At 41.1% G+C, this 18,870-nt stretch overlaps 1 protein-coding gene across 2 annotated transcripts in view; it reads left to right on the top strand.

The window, feature by feature from the left end:
• Nucleotides 1-18,810, top strand: part of LOC124139040 (alpha-mannosidase 2C1-like) — a 62,561-nt gene extending 43,751 nt beyond the window's left edge. For both annotated transcript variants that reach the window (XM_048383525.1, XM_048383526.1), the window contains exons 21-33: nt 577-623; nt 1,703-1,844; nt 5,933-6,015; nt 6,602-6,693; nt 7,124-7,228; nt 8,273-8,342; nt 10,137-10,223; nt 10,804-10,947; nt 11,703-11,812; nt 12,032-12,111; nt 13,209-13,360; nt 15,364-15,467; nt 18,470-18,810. In XM_048383525.1, the coding sequence (XP_048239482.1) occupies nt 577-623; nt 1,703-1,844; nt 5,933-6,015; nt 6,602-6,693; nt 7,124-7,228; nt 8,273-8,342; nt 10,137-10,223; nt 10,804-10,947; nt 11,703-11,812; nt 12,032-12,111; nt 13,209-13,360; nt 15,364-15,467; nt 18,470-18,593 (1,340 nt within the window). In that variant the 3' untranslated portion in view covers nt 18,594-18,810. The remainder of the gene's footprint in view (nt 1-576; nt 624-1,702; nt 1,845-5,932; nt 6,016-6,601; nt 6,694-7,123; nt 7,229-8,272; nt 8,343-10,136; nt 10,224-10,803; nt 10,948-11,702; nt 11,813-12,031; nt 12,112-13,208; nt 13,361-15,363; nt 15,468-18,469) is intronic.
• The last annotated feature ends 60 nt before the right edge of the window (nt 18,811-18,870 follow it).

The following is an 18,870-nucleotide window of genomic DNA, read 5'->3' as shown; positions in this document are numbered from 1 at the left end:
TGCCCGGGATATGCATTCCATAACCCTAGTTGTCAATGGATAAAGTGCACTTCCTTATGTGTTTTTTTGTCAGAATATCTTTTCAATCACCACTGTTTCAAGAAATTCAATTAAGTTTCCCTGAAAAGAGGCGCCACAGCATAAATGATTCAGGGCATAAAGTCAAGAAGGTTTATGTACAACCAGATACAAATTTCTTTTTCCAATTTGTTTTCTGGAACACCCCCATGCCACCCAGAATATCCAATATTCAATCAAGCATAGGATATCTCTTGCGACGCCAGTTCTCTAAGTCTCAGCGATTGATTGTGCAGAGTTGTGTCCCTTAGGCGTACCAGGAACCAGTTTGTTGATCCCCATTTCATCCTCATTATTGTCATTAATTTGTCATCACCCTATCCGTGCTCGTTGGTTACTTCAAAGTGGTAAACATCTGAGACATGTATCATTTCGGGCTTTTACACCAACATTATGTTGGCACGTCATAATGTAACTGAAATACTTTTGAGAGCGGTGTTAAACCCAATGCACCCAGTCACTCTATCTTGCTGTTTTGTATATGTCTGTTCGCTGCAGGTCTACTAAAGGGAGACAACGGCTCACTAGAATTGTCCGAGACAGAGGTACGACCAATATCGTCTTCATACAAAATTGGACTTAACAATAAGCACATTTATTGCATTTGAAATGACGTAGTACTGATGCGAAGCAAAATAAAGTTGTCTCGTCTTTTTCTTACGGTTGATATAATACAATTAACATGAAATATATTTGAGATGATGCACTTCTAAATTACATAGCGACACCGTATTTCTATAGTCTGAACATGAGAATTTCGTTCCTCTACTGCATTGTAAAATCATAAACACTTTATTATGTTTAAATATCAATCCAAAAGGGATGTTAACAAACATCATCCATGAATACTTGACACTTTTTATGGGTAGCAACTTCATATATTTTTTGTCACGACGTTTCAGAGCTACATGTACTTCATGCTCCTTCATCTTATCAGGTGAATGCTACAGAGTTTATATATACATTTTATATATATATATAAAATGTATGAATGTATAAAGCTACAAATGCACCTAATTAACTTTGCCATTATATTGTTATCTTTGTGACCGTCTCCGTGGTCTAGTGGTAGAGCGTCCGCCCGGAGAGCGGAAGGATCGGGGTTCGATCCCCGGCCGCGTCATACCAAAACTTGTTGTTACCCTGTTGTTACCCTGTCTGGCGCTCGGCATTAAGGGACTAAAAACAGGACTGGTCGGTTTGGAGTCAGTATACTGTGTCTGAGTGGGGTGTTCATGTTAAACTGCGGCATGGTATCTCAGTGAGCTAGCACTATAAATCGGCATCAGTCCGGACTAGTACAAGCAGCCACACACACGCGTGCATGCACGTCGCTATATAAGTGCAATAATCTTGGACGCGAGGTTAAAGCCAATTTAAACTCACCTGCTATCTATGTACATATATCTGTGCCCTTACTGATGAAGAAACATCACGTAGCTCTGAAACGTCGTGCTATCCATAGAAAGTGTCCTGTATCATTATTTCAACATCTAAATGCCTGTCGAAGACTTCAAACATTATCCACTTACAATGCGTGTTTTGAGCAAACAGATAAAGGTGATACGTATTATGTTAGTATTGTCCATATGAAATGATGAAACCTTCTGTGTGACGTTGCCAGAAAACGACGGGTACGACCACTGACTGCGGAGAAATAACCGTCGTTAATTCCTTGTCATGGCCCAGGACACAAGTAGTGAGGGTACCAGCAGAATGTTCATGGGGCAACAGTCTACAGACAGATCACCATGGCAACAACTTTGGTAAAGGACTATTAATGTTATATCGATCGTAGCTCTCGTGAAGATCAGGGTTAGAATGGACCTTTAACAACCCATTCTTGTCATAAGAGGCGAAAAACGGCATCGGTTGGTCAAACTCGCTGATTTGGTTGATGTATGTCATCGTATTCCAGTTGCGTAGATCAATGCTCATGATGTCAATCACCGGATTGTTTGGTCCAGACTCGATAACTTACAGACCACCGTCATATAGCTGGAACATTGCTGAATGCGGCGTTAAACAACAAACAAAACAATGAAATATATCCATCGTCGTCACCTTTTAACTGTGTATGTACAATGGCAAATAACTGCAGGGGTTCGCTTTTCAGACGCCGCTGATATCGATATCAGGCTTAATACACCAACTGACAACGGAGACAAATATTTTATAAATGTATGTAAATGTACCTCAGGTTTATGGGGCGGTTGGGTGGCCCAGTGGTTAAGGAGTAGCCCCAGGTTATGAGAAGGTATTCTTTCTTTACGTAGCATACCAATTAAGCAAGTGTATTCTTCATTTTAGTAGCATGTCAAGTTCTAAACAGTGTAAGTTCTCGCGTAGTCCCCTGACCTACTTATGGGCCCTATTCGTGGTATTAAGTAACATATCAATGCAAGGTTATTCTTGGTTCAAATAAGACGTCAATACAAGGCTTTTCTTGGTATTAAGGAACATATATGAATGCCAGGTTTTTCTTGGTTCAAGTACGATGTCAATACAAGGCTTTTCTTGGTATTAAGTAACATACATGAATGCCAGGTTTTTCTTGGTTCAAGTACGATGTCAATACAAGGCTTTTCTTGGTATTAAGTAACATACATGAATGCCAGGTTTTTCTTGGTTCAAGTACGATGTCAATACAAGGTTTTTCTTGGTATTAAGTAACATACATGAATGCCAGGTTTTTCTTGGTTCAAGTACGATGTCAATACAAGGTTTTTCTTGGTATTAAGTAACATACATGAATGCCAGGTTTTTCTTGGTTCAAGTACGATGTCAATACAAGGTTTTTCTTGGTATTAAGTAACATACATGAATGCCAGGTTTTTCTTGGTTCAAGTACGATGTCAATACAAGGCTTTTCTTGGTATTAAGTAACATACATGAATGCCAGGTTTTTCTTGGTTCAAGTACGATGTCAATACAAGGTTTTTCTTGGTATTAAGTAACATACATGAATGCCAGGTTTTTCTTGGTTCAAGTACGATGTCAATACAAGGTTTTTCTTGGTATTAAGTAACATACATGAATGCCAGGTTTTTCTTGGTTCAAGTACGATGTCAATACAAGGTTTTTCTTGGTATTAAGTAACATACATGAATGCCAGGTTTTTCTTGGTTCAAGTACGATGTCAATACAAGGTTTTTCTTGGTATTAAGTAACATACATGAATGCCAGGTTTTTCTTGGTTCAAGTACGATGTCAATACAAGGTTTTTCTTGGTATTAAGTAACATACATGAATGCCAGGTTTTTCTTGGTTCAAGTACGATGTCAATACAAGGTTTTTCTTGGTATTAAGTAACATACATGAATGCCAGGTTTTTCTTGGTTCAAGTACGATGTCAATACAAGGTTTTTCTTGGTATTAAGTAACATACATGAATGCCAGGTTTTTCTTGGTTCAAGTACGATGTCAATACAAGGCTTTTCTTGGTATTAAGTAACATACATGAATGCCAGGTTTTTCTTGGTTCAAGTACGATGTCAATACAAGGTTTTTCTTGGTATTAAGTAACATACATGAATGCCAGGTTTTTCTTGGTTCAAGTACGATGTCAATACAAGGTTTTTCTTGGTATTAAGTAACATACATGAATGCCAGGTTTTTCTTGGTTCAAGTACGATGTCAATACAAGGCTTTTCTTGGTATTAAGTAACATACATGAATGCCAGGTTCTTCTTGGTTCAAGTACGATGTCAATACAAGGTTTTTCTTGGTATTAAGTAACATACATGAATGCCAGGTTTTTCTTGGTTCAAGTACGATGTCAATACAAGGTTTTTCTTGGTATTAAGTAACATACATGAATGCCAGGTTTTTCTTGGTTCAAGTACGATGTCAATACAAGGTTTTTCTTGGTATTAAGTAACATACATGAATGCCAGGTTTTTCTTGGTTCAAGTACGATGTCAATACAAGGTTTTTCTTGGTATTAAGTAACATACATGAATGCCAGGTTTTTCTTGGTTCAAGTACGATGTCAATACAAGGTTTTTCTTGGTATTAAGTAACATACATGAATGCCAGGTTTTTCTTGGTTCAAGTACGATGTCAATACAAGGTTTTTCTTGGTATTAAGTAACATACATGAATGCCAGGTTTTTCTTGGTTCAAGTACGATGTCAATACAAGGTTTTTCTTGGTATTAAGTAACATACATGAATGCCAGGTTTTTCTTGGTTCAAGTACGATGTCAATACAAGGCTTTTCTTGGTATTAAGTAACATACATGAATGCCAGGTTTTTCTTGGTTCAAGTACGATGTCAATACAAGGTTTTTCTTGGTATTAAGTAACATACATGAATGCCAGGTTTTTCTTGGTTCAAGTACGATGTCAATACAAGGTTTTTCTTGGTATTAAGTAACATACATGAATGCCAGGTTTTTCTTGGTTCAAGTACGATGTCAATACAAGGTTTTTCTTGGTATTAAGTAACATACATGAATGCCAGGTTTTTCTTGGTTCAAGTACGATGTCAATTCAAGGCTTTTCTTGGTATTAAGTAACATACATGAATGCCAGGTTTTTCTTGGTTCAAGTACGATGTCAATACAAGGTTTTTCTTGGTATTAAGTAACATACATGAATGCCAGGTTTTTCTTGGTTCAAGTACGATGTCAATACAAGGTTTTTCTTGGTATTAAGTAACATATATGAATGCCAGGTTTTTGTTGGTTCAAGTACGATGTCAATACAAGGTTTTTCTTGGTATTAAGTAACATACATGAATGCCAGGTTTTTCTTGTTCAAGTACGATGTCAATACAAGGCTTTTCTTGGTATTTAGTAACATACATGAATGCCAGGTTTTTCTTGGTTCAAGTACGATGTCAATACAAGGCTTTTCTTGGTATTAAGTAACATACATGAATGCCAGGTTTTTCTTGGTTCAAGTACGATGTCAATACAAGGTTTTTCTTGGTATTTAGTAACATACATGAATGCCAGGTTTTTCTTGGTTCAAGTACGATGTCAATACAAGGTTTTTCTTGGTATTAAGTAACATACATGAATGCCAGGTTTTTCTTGGTTCAAGTACGATGTCAATACAAGGTTTTTCTTGGTATTAAGTAACATACATGAATGCCAGGTTTTTCTTGGTTCAAGTACGATGTAAATACAAGGTTTTTCTTGGTATTAAGTAACATACATGAATGCCAGGTTTTTCTTGGTTCAAGTACGATGTCAATACAAGGTTTTTCTTGGTATTAAGTAACATACATGAATGCCAGGTTTTTCTTGGTTCAAGTACGATGTCAATACAAGGTTTTTCTTGGTATTAAGTAACATACATGAATGCCAGGTTTTTGTTGGTTCAAGTACGATGTCAATACAAGGTTTTTTTTGGTATTAAGAAACATACCTGAATGCAAGGTTTTTCTTGGTTCAAGTACGATGTCAATACAAGGCTTTTCTTGGTATTAAGTAACATATCAATGCAAGGTTATTCTTGGTTCAAGTAAAATATCAATACAAGGTTATTGTCTGTATTAAGTAACATATCAATACAAGGTTATTCTTTGTTCTTGGTTCAAGTAAGATGTCAATTCAAGGTTATTCTTTGTTAAAATAACATAACAATGAACGGTTATTCTTTGTTTAAGTATGATATCAATGCGAGGTTATTCTCGGTGTAAGTAATATATCAGGCAAAGTTTGTCCTGGTTGAAGTAACATATCGATTATTCAATATTATTCTTGATTTTAGTAACATAATATGAATTATGACGGTTATTTTTGTTTTAAATGATATATGAATTATGCAATGTTATAAGCTTATTCTTAGTATAAGTAAATATCAGTTTTTCTTATACCGTACACATATGTGGTTTATCATGTCAGCGCTTGTACAAGCACCAAGTTGTGGACTATGCAGCCTACAGTTGTGTGAGGTTACACGCCCTGCTACAGCAACCGTGGGGAAGGTGAGTCTACATATCTTCTCATCTCCTGCTCGGGAAGCCTTATACCTTTACTGGGCTTCCCCAGCAGGAGCAGATATGTCCACATTTGTCAACACATTTTTCAACATGAACATTATGGTGAACCCATTCCGGTTTCTCGAGCTGTGGCTATTCCGGGTTGGAATTGGTCCCCAGCTTTGCTCAACCCCAGTTATGCTCTGTTACTTGGATGATGACGTGTCATCCTAGTCTCTGATGGTGCTCACAATATCAATCATTGGATTGTCTTGCCAAGATTTGACCATTTGCAGGTCGCAGTCATATACGTGGAATTTCCCCGAGTGCTTTGTCAACAAGGAACAAAACACAACCCAAAACCCAAACTGTGACTTTACTGCAATATTCGTATTAGAGTGCAAAACCTCACTCACTCACTCACTCACTCACTCACTCACTCACTCACATCTTCAACGATTAATACGAAGCCTTTTTATTGTGATTAAAACACCCATGTTGTTATCAGCAGTAATGGTGATCGAACGTGTGTCATGACGTACTAAATATATCTCCTTCTTTCCGGTGTCCAAATGTCCTTGTAACGTTTTAGGATGGCCTCATCCGCTTGAGTAACCGTCTCGTGTCCGCCACTGTAGACACGTATGGCCGCCTTGTGGGTCTGCGGAAGACGGGGAGTGCAAAGTAAGTTTGTGTCTCTACTCAGAAAACTAGCAACTTCCAAACAAAACCAACAAGATCATAGCCCCTATATCGATGTATCTCATCCTATATTAATGACGCTAATGATCGACTTTAGACGCATTCGATGAGTGATCACCGATATTTCGAAACTTTATATACAATTATTCATCTCACGACTGTATTTTTCATAGCGATTTTATTATCGCGACTTGAGGATTTGTGGCAGTATAGAAGCACCACTTCGGGCCTTCCTCCAACTTGAAGATAACAAGCTGTAACATAACTGACCATGAAATACTGTTAAATAGAACTCGCCCAAATCTCTTTATAATTTTAATGATTATGTATAGTGGAACGGAGAGGAGATATCGTTTATGTTTAACTTATAAAAGAAATAATAATTACAAATGCATTTGCATCTACGTTTCAGAAATTTCCTGAACTCCGGTCTCCATGGTAATCAACTAGTGATGTACGACGATTTCCCTCTATATAGAGATGCCTGGGACAGTCTGGATTTCAACCTGCAAACACGGTACACATGGGCGTGTTTGTTGCTGGGCAATGTGTGGCGCAGTTGTCTGAGGCGCAGCAATTGTCTGTGAAGAGCTGAAACCCTCTTGACATGCCAGACACTTGGGATCGTGGTTCGAATCCCAAATCCCACCTGATTATGATTCAACGTAGGTAATGTCCAAGACCTGCATCGCTACGGGCATCCCTCCCACATCAAGCGGATACGCTGAAGTATAACTGAAAGACTGTTCAAAGCGCCATTAACCCAAACGCATCCACTCGTATACCGTGTGATTCGACATGGGCCTTGGTTTGTTGGTTGGTTAGTTTGTTGTTTTATGACGCACTCAGCAATATTCCAGCTATATGACGGCGGTCTGTAAATAATCGAGTCTGGACCAGACAATCCAGTGATTGATATCATGAGCATCGATCCACGCAATTGGGATCGATGACATGCATCAACCACGTCAGCGAGCCTGACCACCCGATTCCGTTAGTCGCCTTTTACGGCAAGCAGGGGTTGCTGAAGACCTATTCTACCCCGGATCTTCACGGGTCCCTTGGTTCGTAGACAGTTATTCGTATACATTGTAATCGAGTTTTCACGTTTACAATCTTCATCACTTTCTTCTAATTGAAGCGGGGGCACGGGTGGCCCAGACGTCTAAGGCAATGCGATTCGCTGTGCAGTCCCTTGGGCACACCAGAAACCTATTATTGTTGGTTCGAATCCCGGTTTGCCCCGATTATGTTTCTAGGTTTGTCAGCACCATACCCATGTTCGTGGGTTTCACCGAAGTGGTAAACGTCTGAGACCTGTATCACTTCAGGCTTTCCTCCAACATTAAGCTGACACGTCGTGATATATCTGGAATACTGTTAAAAGCGGCGTTAAACCCAACTCACTCCTACTTTGATGTATGACAGAGGGTTAATCACGTGACCCAGGAGGGTCCTCGAACTTATTTGTGACCCTATGCCGTCACGTGACGTCTGTGCAAAGACCTATCATCGGCTTTAATAAATCGCCGTTATATCAGTGAACCAATTTTAATTTTAGACGGATTGTTATCGATGTCGTGAAACCTGCCACGGTGGTGGAGAATGGTCCAGTTCGAGCTGTCGTGAAGGTACGTGTACATGATTAATTTTATATGATACTAAGTAACAGAAACTCATTATGATGTCGTTGTTGCAGCTGATTCTGAGCCAGGAATTCAGTGGCCATTGCCCGAAAAACAAGTACAGTAAAATACGTTTTTATCGAACACGCTTATAACGAACTGACGGATATTACTAACTTAATTTTAGGTCCCGGCCATTTGCTGTATAGATGTTGTATATATGCTTAGAACAACTACGGTTAAAACGAACTGAAATTAGTGTCCCATTTGAGTTCGTTATAACCGTAGTTTACTTTACAGTAAACTACGTTTATAACGAACACGCTTATAACCAACTGACGGATAAAACAAACCTACTTTTTTGTCCCGACTATTTGCTGTAGTTATGCTGTATATATGCTAATAACGAACTACGGTTATAACGAACTAAAATTAGTGGTCCCTTTTAGTTCGTTATAACCGTAGTTTACTATACTATAAGTGATTGAACTCTAAGTCATTATTCTCATTATGTACAATTATTATAGAAACGTTATTTAGCAACCATAAACCACATGATTTAAGTCCGAGATTCTGATTCTGTAATAGTTCTGAAATATTACTAAATGTGGCTTAAACCCATTCTCACTCGGTTATTCGTGACCGCCTCAGTGGTCTAGTGGTAGAGCGTCCGCCCGGAGAGCGGAAGGTCCGGGGCCGATCCCCGACCGCGTCATACCAAAAGACGTTAAAAGATGGTACTTGTTGTTACCCTGTCTGGCGCTCGGCATTAAGGGGCTAAAACAAGGACTGGTCGGCTCGGAGTCAGTATACTGTGTCTGAGTGGGTATTCATGTTAAACTGCGGCATGGTATCTCAGTTTGCTAGCACTATAAATCGGCATCAGTCCGGACTAGTACAAGCAGCCACACAAACACACACACGTACATGCACGTCGCTATATAAGTGCAATAATCTTGGACGCGACGTTAAACCCCATTTCACCTCACATCACTCAGTTATTTAATTTGGAGAAATCACTTGAATTTGTTGATTCCAGAAATAAAATCACCTCGCCCCTTCGTGAGAGATTCTCGTGATTTCTAAATTACTGAAATAATTTTACATTTAATTATATTCCATGATAGTGTTTTAGCAATTGTAATCGTGACATTTGTCAATAATAAAATTTCTGCCTTGTAGCCCTAGTGTTAGCACAGTGTGTATGATCGTAATGGTATCCCACCAGTGTGTCTCTCAATCGCTTATGTTGGTGTTTTGTGTTAGTATTTCATGGGGTTCGATCTTGTCATTTTCTTAGGGGGTTGGGTAAATAATTTGTTTCAGAAAATATTTGTTTTCTGGACATGTAGTGTGAGTGAGTTGGGTTTAAGCCGTTTTTAACAGTATTCCAGTTATATCACGGCGTGTCAGGTTAACGTGGGAGGAAAGCCCGAAGTGATGCAGGCCCCAGACGTTTACCACTTCGTTGAAACCCACGAGCACGGGTATAATGCTGACAAACCTAGAAACATAATTGGGGCGAACCGGGATTCGAACCCACGATCATAGGTTTCTGGCGTGCCCAAGGGACGCAACTCTGCACAGCGAATCGCGGCGCCTTAGACGACTGGGCCACCCGTGGCCCCTCTGGACATGTAGGATTTCCTGAAGACAAACGTGCTATGACAACATGCCACCGTTGAAGGTTGGTTTTACATGAGTATATGTCATTTTGGTGTGTTACCTCAGCATTTCAACAATACTAAGTTACTGTCTGTATATTTACCTGATTCAGCAGTGTGTATGTGTTGTGACCAGGTGTGCGTGCGGGTCAGTGAGAGCAGTCACGTGACACAGTCCATCATTCTGGACGCAGAGTGTCCCTACATCAAATTCAACACTCAGGTGAGAGCTGAGGAATTACGATGCGGTGCCAACTGAGTATGCAACCATGGTGGATATCTTGGGTCTTCTATTGGTCTTTAGCAACCCATGCTTGCCGTAAAAGGCGACTATGCTTGTCGTAAAAGGCGACTAACGGGATCGGGTGGTCAGGCTCGCTGACTTGGTTGATACATGTCATCGATCCCAATTGCGTGGATCGATGCTCATGATATAAATCACTGGCTTGTCTGGTCCAGAATCGATTAATCACAGACGCCGTCATTTAGCTGTAATATTGCTGAGTGCGGCGTTAAACAACAAACCAACCAACCAACCAAATTGCGTAGATCAATGCTCATGATATCAATCACTGGATTGTCTGGTCCAGAATCGATTATTCACAGACGCTGTCATTTAGCTGTTATATTGCTGAGTGCGGCGTTAAACAACAAACAAATGACATGTTATAACCACCCCCTACCTCTATCCAAGGTGAGCTGTCATAAGAGCTACAAGTCCCTCCAGAGGTGTACTTCACTGTGCAACTATCTGTATACATTTGTACATATACATGTTATAACTATTCTTACCCCTATCCAAGGTGAGCTGGCACGAGAGCCACAAGTTCCTGAAGGTCGAGTTCCCCACCAGCATGACGTCATCCCAGGCCACGTACGAGATCCAGTTTGGCCATCTACAGAGACCCACACACTACAACACTTCCTGGGACTCTGCCAAGTATGAGGTAAGCAGAGGACACTGTACATGACGGGAGTGGTCCTAATAGGAATCCAGATAGTGAAAGCCTCACACTTTATAGGGTATGTAAACAAAAACGACAAAACCATTTCCAAATTAATCATAAGAAATGTCTTCTGAAAGCAGAGTCATTTGTACGAGTCCAACCATAGCATGAAATCAGCATGTGTTTATACGTCTCTATCAAATAGTACTCATGTTAGATATTGAGCAGGGGCCACGGGTGGCCCAGTCGTCTAAGGCGCCGCGATTCGCTGTGCAGAGTTGCGTCCATTGGGAGAACAAGAAACCTATGATCGTGGGTTCGAATCCCGGTTCGTCCCGATTATGTTTCTAGGTTTGTCAGCACCATACCCGTGCTCGTGGGGTTCACCGAAGTGGTAAAAGTCTGAGACCTGCATCACTTCGGGCTTTCCTCCCACATTAAGCTGACACGCCGTGATATAACTGTAATACTGTTAAAAGCGGCGTTAACCACAACTCACTCACTCAGATGTTGAGGCCGTCATATAGCTGGAATATTGCTGAGTGCGGCGTTAAACAACAAACCAACAAAGATGTTGAGCAAAAGGTTGGCGTATCCTGCTCAACCCGGGACACCCGTCACAAGCACATGCAAAGGCAAGGCAATCGTTCACTTACTTTACAGGCCTCCAGGATGATGTAATTTTAAGAGAACACATATTTAAACTGTTTCACCTTGTCAGTTTGATGCATTGCGTGTATGTATTGTTGTAACAGGTCTGTGGACACAAATGGGCTGACATATCTGAACACGGCCGCGGGGTGGCGCTCCTCAATGACAGCAAATATGGCTACTCGTGTGTCGGCGGAACTCTCCGGCTTTCGCTGTAAGTAAGCAGGACATTTCATCATCGTCACCATAATTACTCTCCACCTTCGTCAATTCCTGATTCTTGGTTTGTCGGCAAAATACCCTTGCTCGTCGCTTTCTCCAAAGAATCTAAGACCTGCTCAGCTGGGGGCTTTTCTTCTACATGAATTTGACACTCAATGATATCCTGCCATAATGTTCAACTAACTCACTCAACTTTCTATTTTATTTCTAGTTTGAGATCACCCACAGCCCCCGACACCAGCTGTGACATCGGAGACCACGAGTTTACATATGCAGTCATGCCTTATACAGGTAGAACGAAACGTTTAATTAAAACGCATGAGTAACTGAGTTTGAAAATCACATCAATCTCATTAAAATCAGATCTTAGTTCTCGGTACCGCTAAACAAATATCTGAGGACATCCCATTACGGGTCACGTCAGACCGACCTTGCGCGATCTTTGATCGACCAATGGAATGACCAATCAGAAGGCAGCTTTCTCGGGCTTTACGGCACTAATTTCAAATTGGCGACTACCCTTCGAAACATATTTTGACAAATTCTCCATTACAAATTTGAAACCTGAACAAAAAAACATTCTGGAATGGCTAATAGATGGTCTAGATTGTATGCATTCAGTCGTTAAACCCGTATCTATCGTTCGGAATATCCCGTGTTAATGTTTTCGAGGTTGTAGGATTAGAAATCACATTCCGACTGTCACTTTCATGATCTGGTAAGTGACGCTCTGATTGGTCGGATGATAGCTCGTTCTGACGTGCCCCCTAATAGGATGTCTTCAGATCTTTGTTTAGCGGTAGCGAGAACTAAGTTCTGATTTTAATGAGATTGAAAATCACATGTGAGAATCTTATCATGTCTATTTGGAGCATAGGCAGTGTTGTGAATCATGGAGCATAACCAGGTGATTGAAGGTAAGACATAGTGGTCTATGTAACTCTAATCCCACTTGGAACCCGAAATAGCAGCGAGGTGGTACCAGTGGATCGTACTTCTTGCAGAGTTGCGTACCTTAGCCTAAACAGGATCCGCTGATGGTTGGTTCAAATCCCAGATTAAACCTGATCACGATCCTTGGTCTGTCAGTACCGTGTATCTGCTCTGGTTTCCCTGGGCGTTAAACGAGTACGACTTGCCTCGCTTTGGGCTTTCCTCTCACATTACACCTGTCCGCCTAACCTCGGATTGAATATTTTTGGTTTATCGTAAAGTTATAGTTTTTATGAAACACAAACTGGTTCTATATATGTCCTAAATCTAGTGGCATATTTCTGAATTGGGCATATTTCTGTTTATTGAAATTACCCTGTTCTGATTAAATATATATTACATAATGGCATGAACGTAACCATTTATTTAAGAATATGAACTGTTCTTTTGTATAGGTACATTTCAAGCTGCCGGGGTCATTCAAGAAGCATACAACCTGAACTCTCCTCTAAACCTGCGTCCTAGCCCCGCTTTCAATCTCCCAACACATGGCGTCAGCTTCTTCCGGTTGGATACAAATCAGGTTGTCCTGGAAACTGTGAAAGTTGTAAGTTCAGTTTCCCCTGTTACACGATAGTTTAAACATTTAGTTATTCACCACGCTGAGCTCTCCTGTATGCTCGCGTTGTTCACTAAATATTTCAAAGCTTCGGTATCTACTCTTGTCAGACGCAACAAATCCACAATGCACCACCCTTACCTTATTTCCCTATTCACCACTGCTGTCGCCAACCTTAATCTGTTTGATCCTGACTGGAACCATCTTCCCGAGACAAGAGAGTTAACTCACTATAAAAGTCCAGTTTCCACCCTTGCCGAACTAGGCTGGTATTATGGAGTTACATTTTAGCTGGACTAACAAGTCTATGCATAGTCCAATCAAAATCGCGCACCGAAATCGAAATCCGGTTCGTAAACTGTCGTGAAGATTTCGGTCGATTGCAGGATTTGCAAAGCATGTGCACCGCCAACTCGTTGTCAGCAGATATGTTCCACATCTTTTCATGCTTTTAATCAAGGTGCTCACGAAATTTGATGCTTTTCGCGATGTAAGACCCGTTTTATCACAATATAGATCTTGATTATCGATCAGATCGTCCTGACTCGGCGCCACCACTTTGTGTGAAGCAAACGCAAGTGATGAGAGAAGTGGAATCTGATTGGTCCATAGGAGAGGCTTAAAAGGGACATAACTGGTAATAGCCACTGGTGGCGCTACGATCGTGCCCAGTAATTCCAGCCTAGTTCGGCAAGGGTGGAGGAAACTGGACTTTTAAAGTCAGTTAACTCTCTTGCCTCGGGAAGATGGACTGGAAGCGACTGGTGTAGAAGACCTCCTCCTCGTGGTGTAAAACGTCCTCCACATAATGTTTGCCATACAGTTTGGGAAGAGGTAGAAATCTGACAGTGCCATAGCTGGTGAATACGGAGAGTGTTCAATGTGTCTAAAGCCACAGTCATCTATTTGTTTTGGTTTGGTTTGTTGTTTTACGCCGCACTCAGCAATATTCCAGCTATATGACAGCGGTCTGTAAATAATCGAATCTAGGCCAGACAATCCAGTGATTGATATCATGAGCATCGACCGACGCAATTATGATCGATGACATGCTTCAACCAATTCAGCGAGCCTGACAACCCGATCCCGTTAGTCGCCTCTTACGACAAGCATAGACGCCTTTTACGGCAAGAATTGGTTGCTGAAGACCTATAATAATTCTACCCCGGATCTTCACGGATATTGTCATCTATTGATGCCATGGCGACTTGTGCCGGTTCATTGTCCTGGGCCCACTTGCACAAAGCGATCTTAGAGCTAAGATGATCGTAACTCCCATACTTTGGAGGAGACGTCAAATGTTTCTACTACTCTTTTACTAATAGTGGTGAGTCCACGACGCACCGGCTGGGTCTACTTAAAAACGACAGATGATGAACCCGATCGTTTTTGGTCTTCCTGATCTTGTATCATCTTCGAGGCTCGCCTCACCCCCCCCCCCCCCCCCCCCCCAAAAAAAAAAAAAACAACAACAAAAAAACAAACAACAAACCCAAACAACAACACACCTTTGAACTCCGCACCCCGCTTACCATCTCTTAACAATAGGGGAGGTCGGGTAGCCTAGTGGTTAAGGCTTTCGCTCGTCACTCCGAAGACCCGGGTTCGATTCCCGACATCGGTACAATGTGTGAAGCCCATTTCTGGTGTCCCCCGCCGTGATATTGCTGGAATATCGCTAAAAAAGGGCGTAAAACCAAACTCACTCACTCTTAACGATAGCAAAGGAAGCAGCATCGTTCCCAAAAGTTGCAACATGTCCGCATATGCTAACCCTTTCAGTTGAAAATACTTGATGACAGCTATTGCCAATGTTGTCCATCATCAAATATGCTGCCTGGTTATGTATTTGATTTAAATGCAGCCTGTAAGCATTGAACATATTGTACATAATACATGCAAACTAAAGGTTCACAGTAGACTTACCAGCCACCCTTCATATGGCTATGTATTTTGTTACATCTTTTGCTTCATTTTCATTGTATTTTTAGTCCGAGGAGGATCCACGAAGTCTTATTCTGAGATTGTATGAATCGTTCGGTGGAAGTGTGGCAGCCACGCTGAGTACCTTACTCCCTGTTTTGAGTGTTTCAAGGTAAAGAAGTTAAAAGTTATTTTTTTTAAATATACATTTAGTAACTCAGAGAGCTCGGGTGACATGTTGGTTGCAAATCGCTGCGCAAAGTTGTATCCTTGTGTTCACAGTTGGTTCGAATCCAAGATACGCCAACGTTACGACCCTTGTCAACACCTTACGCGTAGGTTTTAAAAGATTTGTAAAATGAATTGGGCTAACGAGAGTATCTGTGTAAGTGTCCTGACATACCTTAACGTCTTCACAAAAATATATTTAATAAATCAGTTTTTGGTCAGAAAACTTCAAACCATATATGTAAACGTACGTTCTGATGTTATAAACGGGTCATGAATAATTTATGTAACAAAGTTTCATATATCATTTGAAATATGATTTTGTTTGGTTGTTGTTTAACGCCGCACTCACTATCAACCAATTTACCGAGTCTGACCATCCAAACGACAAGCATATGTTGCCGGAGACGTATTCTTGCCCAGAATACCCACGGGCTTAGCTTTCATGGAAGACAACTTCCTGTGAGATCAGAACCGTACAGTTTTGTTTGTTTGCTGTTTAACGAGGCACTCAGCAATATGCCAGCATTATGACGGCGGTAAATAATCGAGTCTGGACCAGACAATCCAGTGATTGACAGCATGAGAATATCGATCCACGTAATAGGGATGCGATGACATGCATCAACCTGTTACGGTAAGCATGGGTTGCTGAAGACCTATTCTACCCCCGATCTTCACGGGCCAGGTATAACATGTATACAGAAAGTGGCACAGTGATGTTCACACTTTCAGGAACCTGTGAACAAGAAAACGTAGTCAGTTTGAACAATATAAGACACTATCACGATTGACTACAGATTCAGTTTTTCGGATGGCATATTAACAGACCTGTCATAGCGACTGATTTACGACAACAACCATTGTCTGAAAAACATTCGATTCCAAAGGCTAATTACCCTGTAGCCGTGACATGTGCATGTCTCCATGACTTAATTGTCATTATGTATTAGACCCTAATCCCCGTTGTTAATCCTCACTAACATTTCATTGTATATTGACTGTCAGCCAATCTGGGCCACTACATCCCTTCCCGTTAATTACTGTTATTTATAGTATGACATTTATTGCCTGAATTGTTCATACCCTGAGCTGTGTCGGTTCATCACCCCCAGAAGTCCCATGTCCAGAGCAACGTCATTGTCTGTCCATTGTTGTTCATTACTATATATGTGTTACTATTACACTGTTAGTCATAATCCTATAGGCTCCCAATTAATCAATCAATTTTCACAGCCGAATTAATGGGGATAGTACTAGCCCTGCACAGCGATCAAATAAATAGACACCAAAAAACCCTAATCCTTTCAGATTCATTAAGTGGGCTCCAGCCAATAAAAATCAAAAACACAAAAAGCGCTCAAAACTAATACAACAGATAATTAAAAGCGCCAACAATCTACGTAGAAATAGAAATAGTTTGGATCCCTGCCCATGTTGGAGTGTTTGGCAACGAACACGTAGACAAAGCAGCCAAATCAGCACTAACATTAGAAGAAGTAAGCATCAACCAACCAATATTAAAAAACGAAATTAAAAGTATCACAAAGGAGAAAATCTTCCAAAAGTGGCAAAATAACCATCAGAAATCTGATTGCAAACTAAAACACCTGCAACAAAAGCCACTCATAAAACCAAAAATCCACCTTAAAACCAAAACACTTGACAGTAATAACTACACTACAAACAGGCCACACTTTGTTAAACTCCCACCCACACCAAATTATAAAACACCAAACCGGTAAATGTCCCAACTGCAACTTAAAAGAAACGCCTGAACACGTAATACTATATTGCACACATTACCAGCAACACAGAACAACGCTTCAATGCACACTAAATTGCAACAACCACATGACACTAGCAACGGTACTAAACCCCCTAAATGACTTACAAACCCTTAACGCACTAGGCATATATCTAATCAAAACAGGCCTACTTGCAATTGGCCGCATTTAAAAATAAAAGAACGACAAACAAGCTGCCAATAAACCCTAAAATTCTAAAGCTATAAAAACACACAAACTCCTTTTAGCCCTCCCCCCCCCCCCCCCCCCCACACACACACACACACCCCTTTTGCTTGGCATTTTTCAATATTCCAAATTTGTTCTCCAAATTAAGTAAGCGAGCCTAAAGAGCCTCACCTTTTTGGACAAACCCTTTTCGACCAAACACCAAATGGCCTGACGGGCCCGTGCGCGAAATACGCATATGTCGGAAAGCGCACGTTAAATTCCTAATTTAAGTAAGTAAGTAACTGTAAGTCACTTTGGTATTCAGAGTGCTGGTGTAGGGACGACCTCGAGCAGGATGTGCCACTCGTAGGAATCGTCCTGAGGTTGAGCTGGAGCTCCGCTCGCCTCATGTGTTTGTGTTGTCAGAGCAGGTATTCCGATCATTGTGTATTTGTTGTATATTGTTTAAATGTTGTGCATAAAACGTTCCGGGACAGTGATGTCGATTTTGTCCTTGATTCCCCGCTAATTCCCCGCCAACAAGCGCGTTGACAGACCTATTCTACCCTTGATCTTCACGGGTAGGTATCTGTGTGTCTTTGTGTTTGTGCGGTATGTGTGAGTTTATGTATGTGTGTTTGTGTGTGTGGTCCACACACTTCCCCAGAGAACTCACGTTGCTACAACCCACACACGTCTTTATTTCATTACTATACACATCCAACTGTGCTAACAGTCAAACTCCCCTCTCCATTCTAGTCATTCCGTGCACCCGCTTACCTAGCAACGCATCACCTTCGTCCGCCATATTCGTTCTACATTCTTTTAGAGTTACCCCTTACACTGCCCGTACAAGCCCGTACATGTATGTGCCACAAGTTACCTCCCCTTATACTACAATATTAATAAATGTGCATTAGCATGTGACTGTCAAGATCGAACGTTTGACCAGTGATACTGATTTACTGACCAATCGTTGTCGTTGCAGATGTAACGGGCTGGAGGAGATACTGGACGATGATGAAGATGTTGACTTCATCCCTGGTCACCCTGCCACAATACGGATGTCTCTGGGTCCATTTCAGATACTGTCCCTGATAGCTCGCTTCTAGTGAGCCAGATACGAAAAGAACCGACTAACGCTCTTGTAGATGTCCCATTTGGGCCAGTCAGGGTCCGTGGAACCCCTCAGTAACCATAGAGCCGGTTGATATGGTTGGTTGGTTTGTTGTTTAACGCCGCACTCAGCAATATTCCAGCTATATGACGGCGGTCTGTAAATAATCGAGTCTGGACAAGACAATCCAGTGATTGCTATCATGAGCATCGATCCACGCAATTGGGATCGATGACATGTCTCAACCAAGTCAGCGAGCCTGACCACCCGAT

This window comes from Haliotis rufescens, unplaced genomic scaffold (genome assembly GCF_023055435.1).
Source record: "Haliotis rufescens isolate VD_foot unplaced genomic scaffold, xgHalRufe1.0.p SCAF_49, whole genome shotgun sequence".
NCBI classification, from domain to species: Eukaryota; Metazoa; Mollusca; class Gastropoda; order Lepetellida; family Haliotidae; genus Haliotis; species Haliotis rufescens.
Note: the sequence above shows the minus strand (reverse complement) of the source record. Positions and strands in the feature narration are given on the sequence as shown.